This window comes from Triticum aestivum, chromosome 1A, assembly GCF_018294505.1.
Source record: "Triticum aestivum cultivar Chinese Spring chromosome 1A, IWGSC CS RefSeq v2.1, whole genome shotgun sequence".
Lineage (NCBI taxonomy): Eukaryota > Viridiplantae > Streptophyta > Magnoliopsida > Poales > Poaceae > Triticum > Triticum aestivum.
In genome coordinates, this window is record NC_057794.1 from 44,737,844 (window position 1) to 44,745,908 (window position 8,065).

At 45.9% G+C, this 8,065-nt stretch overlaps 2 protein-coding genes across 2 annotated transcripts; one reads left to right on the forward strand and one right to left on the reverse strand.

Annotated features, from left to right (window-relative positions):
- Positions 1–202: 202 nt before the first annotated feature.
- On the forward strand, positions 203–980 carry LOC123110218 (uncharacterized). Its single transcript, XM_044530996.1, has 2 exons — positions 203–343; positions 421–980. Exons 1-2 carry the CDS (start codon positions 203–205, stop codon positions 802–804), a joined length of 525 nt encoding a protein of 174 aa, XP_044386931.1. The 3' UTR covers positions 805–980.
- On the reverse strand, positions 955–4,385 carry LOC123110950 (protein FAR1-RELATED SEQUENCE 5-like). The gene is made up of 6 exons (XM_044531859.1): positions 4,308–4,385; positions 3,652–3,722; positions 3,341–3,598; positions 2,333–2,597; positions 1,558–2,248; positions 955–1,379 (listed from the first exon to the last, which is right to left on the reverse strand). Exons 1-6 carry the CDS (start codon positions 4,383–4,385, stop codon positions 955–957), a joined length of 1,788 nt encoding a protein of 595 aa, XP_044387794.1.
- Between the last annotated feature and the right edge of the window lie 3,680 nt (positions 4,386–8,065).

Below are 8,065 nucleotides of genomic sequence, written 5' to 3' on the forward strand. Positions count from 1 at the left end.
GTTATGTACCAGTGGTACGGGAACGAGGATAGAGATGGGCAGCTGTTGCCGTTTACGGTCGCCGTCATCGCGGTTGTTGTGTGAGCGGCGAGAGGCAGTGCGGCTCAGCGAGGGCATTTATTAGGCCACCGCCCCACCAGCCCCGTCTCCATCTGCTCATTCCTTCCACCAAAATCAAGAGGAACAACCATAGACAGAGCTCATGGCGAACGTCAATCAAGTTGCAGATCCGGTCGCGCTGCCTTTAGTTCCTTGCCCGGACTGTGGAAAGCAGGTGGTGACGTTCGTGGCGAGGCGCGGCCAGTTCGAGGGTGAGAGGTTCTACAAGTGCCGCAATCACGATGTAAGTGGATCTTGCTTCTATGAGTTCTTGATCCTCTCCGTTGTTCACGTCTTATTAGATTTGTCTATCAATGGCAGCCGGGAAGAGGAGGATGCGATTTCTACAGGTGGCAAGAAGCATATGCGGGACACCTGGCTGGGCTTGGACCGGCGGCACCTCCGCTGGCGCAAGTCAATCCAGGAGAAAATGAATTAGCTCCAGCAATTCAAGGTGGTCAGATGCAGCCGGCGGACGGCGCGGCGGGGCAGCAGAACAGGGCACCGGATGGATCGCAGCTGCCGTCGGCGGCAAGTGGCGTTGCTGGATCTCATATCCGAGCGGGGGATGTTGGTCGACGTCAGATCTCCTTCACTCTCAATGCCGCATCTATCAATCTTGTGGTGTCTCTTGGGAATATGGACATCTGCATCTGCATCCTTGTACTGCTAGTGTGTTCCACGATGATGCGTGCGTTTGATTAGATGAATCTAAGAACACTAAGGTTATGTAGTAGATGAGCTAGCTCAGCGAACATCATGGGCTAATTAGCTTTAGAGTAGTATGTGGGGGAAGGAATCTGTGATGGCTCGTGGAGATTTTGGATGCATGTTTGGGTGACTGGATGCCTAGTGCTAATGAATTTTCGTTTTTGAGCTAATCATGATCAGTCTATTACTGTTTTTTACAACACCTGCTTGCACATATCCCTTTAGCATATGGTTTGCGCTCTCGCTGCGTTGCGTGCTTGTCATTTTTGCACAAAATACGCCTTTGAAATATGGTTTTGCCCACTTTGTGCGAACTTTGTAGATGTGTGAAAGGTAAGTGTTTTTTTGCAAATTGTATTTCTCAAGGAGATGTGCCCATGCATTTTCAAATTCATCTTCTGTTATCATGTGATTAACAACCTTATGGAACTCTGCTCTGAAGTTGCTTCGTTTGGAGTAGTATGTGCCAAGTTTTTCCTTTGCCTTCTTCAAGATGTGCCACTTGCACCAGCGGTGTGTACTGTCTGGCATTACTTTCTCTATTGCAAGCTCCATAGCTCTACATTGATCTGTGGAGGCAACAATATGTTTTGTTATAAACCATATGATTTGAATGTAACCCACATTATGCTGCATTATAATAACTTCATGGATCATTTTGTATATTTACTTCTGAACAATGCATGCGGATGTCTATGTGTTTCAAGTTATGCAGATAGACATGTTTTTCGGATATCAGATTATTACCTGTAAGAATGGTTTGAGGATGCTTGCCGCCCATCATGCGTATGAATTCACTGAACACCCACTCGAAAGTTTCAGCTGTCTCATCCCTAACAAGCACGCCACCAAAGATAACGCTCTGAAAATGGTTGTTAACTCCAACAAACAGCCCAAATGGCATATCATACAGGTTTGTACGGTATGTTGTGTCAAATGTTATTGCATCTCCAAAATAGTGGTACTGCATTCTGCTTGCACCAGTTGACCACAGCATATTCCGTATCCGGCTATCACTGTCTGATTGTACCCTGTAGTACAAACCAGAATCCTTTGAACCCAATTCTGCAAATACATCCATTGTTTTCCATACATCATCATCTGCCTGGTCGCGGCTGATTTCACCACATAGACCCCTGAGAGCCCTTTTGGTGAAAGGCACATTATTCATTGATCCGAAGAAACTACCGATTATGTTGTAAACTTTTCCAATGCTGATGTTGTTCTCCCTAAGCTGTTTGACAATGTCTCTTGTGTACATATCTATATGTTTATGTGAAGGCCAGTACACCTTTTCACCACATTTATCTGTCAACACATGGTTGTGGGATGGTCTGTGCTCACTTATGTACCAGCCATTGTCATTTGATCGTAGCAAACGTATCATTGCAGGGCACTCACATCGGCATGTCCGTGTGTTTGCTCTCTTTGGTTTGCCCTGAAAACACGAATCCATTGTGTTATATTCTGTTCAGAGAAAACATATACAACATTTGTGGGTACTTATTTACTTTCAACTCACCGAGCATCCACAAACTATTTCTTGCATACATTTGGTTCTTTCAACGTTCAGCCTACTTTTGCCATATCTTATTCCAAATCCAATCTCCCACGAGTACAGGTTGTAGAAGTCATATGCTTCTCCCAATGAATCAAATGTGTATCCAACAGCTGGTACCACGACGGTATCTGTCCTTTTCTCTGTGTATCCCCTCAATGTTTTTTCAAGGGCAGAAACTCTGCCAGCACAGGGTGTCCGTTCAATGGGAGCTCGCCCAATACGAATCCTGCATCAATATTAACAGAAATTTATTTTTCGACGGTAACTTTGGGAACTGTTTTGTACTGAAGAATGCAGTGTCCACAGAAAAACAATGCAATAGCACATTCTTGAATTTTGCTATTTCAACTACTCATACATTATTTATCACACTGGCTTCAGGCTGCACGACGATACATGCCAAACCCAAATTTTGCTTTTTTTCGTTAGGATAACATCAAACGTAGATAATCAAGATTCCGGTGCAGGTTTATTTTCAGATTCCTATAATAAGTAATACTGAAATGCACTCAAAATGTATAAGACATATGGTTTCACAAGCGTCCACAGTGCAAAGCAGAGTTTTACAGATGGACATATACATTTTTATAATTGTAATTTTTACACATATGATCACCACCAATGTCTATATTTCCATGACTATTTCCATAGATGTTTTTTTTTCTGAAGAATTTTGACATGCTGTCAGTACGCAAATGTGAATAACACAGAGTTGACAAATTTCCGTTGAGTAATGGATAGGCTGAAGGATATCAAATGTGTCTGACGGTGCAATTGGCGAAAACATAGACGCCGATCAGCAATGTTTATATTTCCATATATTGTTACCTGTATGCAAATATGAAGAATACAGACCTGACTCGCGAGCAGTTTGCAACTACAGCTTTCTGATTCAGAGGTATACTATTTCCACACTGCATTTACTGGGATATCTACAGTGTTGAGCAGGATCAAGAACAACAGAGGTACCTTCTAGTCCAACCAGGGGCCTGAGGGTCATCTTTTCCTGTTGATTGCTGCGAATCGCCCGCTGACAAGCTCAGTGCTTCGCATCCGTTATTAACGGCCAACTGCAGTGACACTGGACCGTCGCCAATGTCTCCCATGCTTGATTCACCAGCCGACTGTGTGAGACAAGTACCTGCCTCACCACCCGGAGGTAAATCGTTGGCTTCAAGATCCGGCCAGGGGAACCTGCGAGAACACCCGAGCATCCACTTGTCGGCGCTTGCGAAAGATTCAGACATACTGATACAATGAAGATGAAGTAGGAAACATACCTGTCAACAGGATCTGCTAGGAACTCCAACCCATTGCCGTTCTCTTCGGCGGCCGCCATGGATTGTGCTCTCTGCAGATGTAGCCGCGGAGCAGTCATAATGAGCGTGCGGGGATGTAGATGGGGGTCTCGTAATAATGCAGCCGGGCCGGAGATGGGTATATCAGCTTCTGGCAGGCCCGCGTGCGCATTTACTTTTTTCACCGCTACGCGTACGCCGTGTAGTTGACGGATTTGTGGCCCCGGTAACGGATGTACCGCGATCCATCAAATGTACCGGCGGTACGGTTTCAACGTCCGTCCGTTACTCCGTTACTGCACGCCCTACACGAACTGTCCGTATGTATCGACAGTACACTACATTTATGTCCACCGTACGCTCCTGATGCCCATCCACGAGTTCTTGCGCCATTGGTCCACCTAGCAGGAGCGCGCGCGCCCGAGCACGCTATCGCCGCACTCACCCGAAAATTCCAAGGAGTGGACAAGCGCGCGCGCTCCTGGAATCGCCAGCCATCGAACGGGGTATGGGGATGCGGGTCTCACGGTTTATTATATTGTTCTACGTTGTACATGTACGGGATACGTACAGGCACGGTATTGCGGTATTGTGTACGACACTAACGGATGTCAAGTGGACGGTCGTTGTACTCTAACTGGAAGTGGGGTTATGTACCAGTGGTACGGGAACGAGGATAGAGATGGGCAGCTGTTGCCGTTTACGGTCGCCGTCATCGCGGTTGTTGTGTGAGCGGCAAGAGGCAGTGCGGCTCAGCGAGGGCATTTATTAGGCCACCGCCCCACCAGCCCCGTCTCCATCTGCTCATTCCTTCCACCAAAATCAAGAGGAACAACCATAGACAGAGCTCATGGCGAACGTCAATCAAGTTGCAGATCCGGTCGCGCTGCCTTTAGTTCCTTGCCCGGACTGTGGAAAGCAGGTGGTGACGTTCGTGGCGAGGCGCGGCCAGTTCGAGGGTGAGAGGTTCTACAAGTGCCGCAATCACGATGTAAGTGGATCTTGCTTCTATGAGTTCTTGATCCTCTCCGTTGTTCACGTCTTATTAGATTTGTCTATCAATGGCAGCCGGGAAGAGGAGGATGCGATTTCTACAGGTGGCAAGAAGCATATGCGGGACACCTGGCTGGGCTTGGACCGGCGGCACCTCCGCTGGTGCAAGTCAATCCAGGAGAAAATGAGGTAGCTCCAGCAATTCAAGGTGGTCAGATGCAGCCGGCGGACGGCTCGGCGGGGCAGCAGAACAGGGCACCGGATGGATCGCAGCTGCCGTCGGCGGCAAGTGGCGTTGCTGGATCTCATATCCGAGCGGGGGATGTTGGTCGACGTCAGATCTCCTTCACTTTCAATGCCGCATCTATCAATCTTGTGGTGTCTCTTGGGAATATGGACATCTGCATCTGCATCCTTGTACTGCTAGTGTGTTCCACGATGATGCGTGCGTTTGATTAGATGAATCTAAGAACACTAAGGTTATGTAGTAGATGAGCTAGCTCAGCGAACATAATGGGCTAATTAGCTTTAGAGTAGTATGTGGGGGAAGGAATCTGTGATGGCTCGTGGAGATTTTGGATGCATGTTTGGGTGACTGGATGCCTAGTGCTAATGAATTTTCGTTTTTGAGCTAATCATGATCAGTCTATTACTGTTTTTTACAACACCTGCTTGCTGAATTCCTCGCATGTTGCCCACGTGGCAGGGGTGGGTGGTGGTTGGGGGGCAGCATTCTAAATGGAGAGAGCCTGGCATGTCTTCATTTCTAAAATGCATTCATTAGTCAAGTGAGAGCGTGTCGTTGCCCGTAGCTCACCAACTCCCCACTGCCCCCCGCTCACCACATTCAAACCCCCGTCACCCCCCCCCCTCTCAACCAGCCACCTCTTCATATAGGCACACTCTCCACTGCGGGGTCAATCATTGAATCCCCACCGCTGCGTGAAGGTATATCTTAGCCAGCAGAGGAGAACTAGGCAGAGCAGGATCTAGAGGTGGGAAGGAGGAAGCTGTCGGCGTGCTGATCTGCATTCTGTTTGAAAGCGGGTACGTATGATCTAAACTTGTGTATGCTTTTTGCGAGTCATCCTATACACCTAGGTCTGAGGAGTGAATGGTTTCTTATTGATGAGATTTCCACGATGTTTGTTCTGTAGTTTGGGTACTGGATGGAAGAAGAGGTTGAAAATCAGCATGGCTTGCCATTCGGAAGGCAGGGGGGCCCGAGGATTCAGTTTATGCTGTCCAGCGGTTATCAGATGATTTGGAGGATCAGATTGCACTGACTTCACGGCTGTCAGTTAAGCATGTCGTCGAGGTTGTAAAAAAGTTTGACGACTACAAGAGGTGGCTTGTGGCTGAGATTGGGTTTGAAGGTATGCTGAATCTTCCATTGTTGGGAAAGCTAGATCTGAAAATGAGTGCATGGGTTATGAGGAAGGCGAAGGTGAAGACGCGCACAATAGTTATTGACAAGGATCGGGTGATTATGTTTACTCCAGAGGATTTTCACAAAAATTTTGGAGTTCCTTGTGGCAACCGGGCTGTCCGTGGAAGGGATGGTGAAATCAAGACAGCAGCAGTTGAGTTTATGAAGCAGATAATTGGGATGAATGCATCACCTGCTCACAATCTGAAGGCTGCGGAAGATTTTTTGTGTAGAGAGATATCAGAGGAGTCGAGCAAGATTGAGAAGGATTGTTTCCAGATTTCGTTTGTTATATTTGTAATGGGTTATGTCCTGTCACCGGGAACGAAATATGAGCACATGACAATTGATTTCTGGGGTGCACTGGCCAATCCAGAACTGATATCACAATTCAATTGGTGCGAGTATGCTGTTGACAATCTAATGGCAGGTGTGATGAAGTTGCAGAGTGAATATCACAACAAGGCACAAACAGTTCATCTTACTAGATGCCATTTGTTCTTTCAGGTATGTGTGAAGGTATACTCAGAGAAAACTATTAGAAAATGTTTTCCTTTTGTTGATGCAGAAGAAATTGTTTGTGGTGTGATTAGATTTTCGTGATGGACAACATTGACCTTGGGATATTCAACATGGAGCACTCTGTATTTCCGCGTGTGCAGTGTTTTCAACAGAAAAAACTTAACCAGATGATCATCATGGCTCGGTGCACGCAGCGGGGCATGATAACCTATGTCCCAGGAGCTGTAAGGCCTTTATAACTTATCCAGGCTTGTTAGTTTTTATGCACATGCGGGTTATTTTCAATAGAAAATGTGATTCATTTTTTTGTATGTTTGCAGTTGCGTCCTCCAGATTCGGTTTGCTATATTCGGGTCATTGCGTCGAGCCTAGTGTACAGAGACAGTAGATTAATGGAGTCCTCATCAAAGCATCCAGTTTCGAGGATGTTTGTTACACCAAACATTCACGGATTGAAGGGTGGCTCACATGACAGCACAGCTGCAAAAAACTTTTTTTCTAATCCTATGTCTGCCACCCGTTCAATAGGACCAAGTGATTTTAGCAAGCATCTTAGAGAAATTTGCAAAGATGACCTTGTATGTTTGGGTGTTGTTTTTCTTCTTATTTTTTGCATGCACGAGTTATGCATTAGTATGATGTTTTGGGGTTGCAGGTACTGGAAGAGTTGAGCCTAATGTTGAAGCAGCACAATGCAAAGTGCACGCTGAGCACGACATTGCTGCGCAACCAACTTCAGCATGACATGCTTTGCTTTGCTGAGAAAATGGTTGCATTCGTGAAGGATCGTTGTAGATGTTGTGCGGAAAAAGGATTGTCCAAGTGCATCACCATCAACAATGATGGTACGAATATCACATGAGCTATAAACTTAGTTATTCATGCTTGGTGTAACGAACGTGTAATCGGTCTTTTTTCAATTTGGTGTTGCGGTTCATAACGGGCGTCTTACCTTGATACGTATGTGTATAGGTGAAGATGGCACTTCACTGAGACGAGTGTTTGAAGGTGCCCGAAAACTCGATATGTCTGATGATGAAGGTAGGAGCTAGTTATATTTATATGTTTTTTTTCTATGTTTTGTAAGTAGCAGCTGATTTGTTCATTTTATCTGAATCGATGACCATTTGTCCCCATGTATGTGTTCTTTTCAGGGCCAAGCGATGCAAGAGATGAGGAAAACCAACATAGAATGAAAAGGGTTTGCATGGAACAAAGTGCAAGCAAAGGAGGTATGTTATTTTTACAGTGGATTGTAAAGATGTAGTAAGTACACGGTGTGTCCACAGGTTTAATATTTATGTGTGCTGAGTTTCTATGTTATTATATTCGTTCTGGAACAGGGGTGGCACATTGGGAGGATGAAGATGATGCTCCTGTGTATAATAATCCTGTCATGGAGAAACAATCAATCACGGAGAACAAGATGTTTGTGGACAGAATCGTGGTTTA

Coding starts and splice junctions, on each gene's coding strand:
- LOC123110218 (XM_044530996.1), top strand. CDS start 203: ATGGCGAACGTCAATCAAGTTGCAGATCCGGTCGCGCTGCCTTTAGTT. Junction 344..420: donor ACAAGTGCCGCAATCACGAT/GTAAGTGGATCT, acceptor TATCAATGGCAG/CCGGGAAGAGGAGGATGCGA.
- LOC123110950 (XM_044531859.1), bottom strand. CDS start 4,385: ATGACGGCGACCGTAAACGGCAACAGCTGCCCATCTCTATCCTCGTTC. Junction 3,599..3,651: donor CTAGCAGATCCTGTTGACAG/GTATGTTTCCTA, acceptor ATCTTTCGCAAG/CGCCGACAAGTGGATGCTCG. Junction 2,598..3,340: donor GCCCCTGGTTGGACTAGAAG/GTACCTCTGTTG, acceptor ATATTGATGCAG/GATTCGTATTGGGCGAGCTC.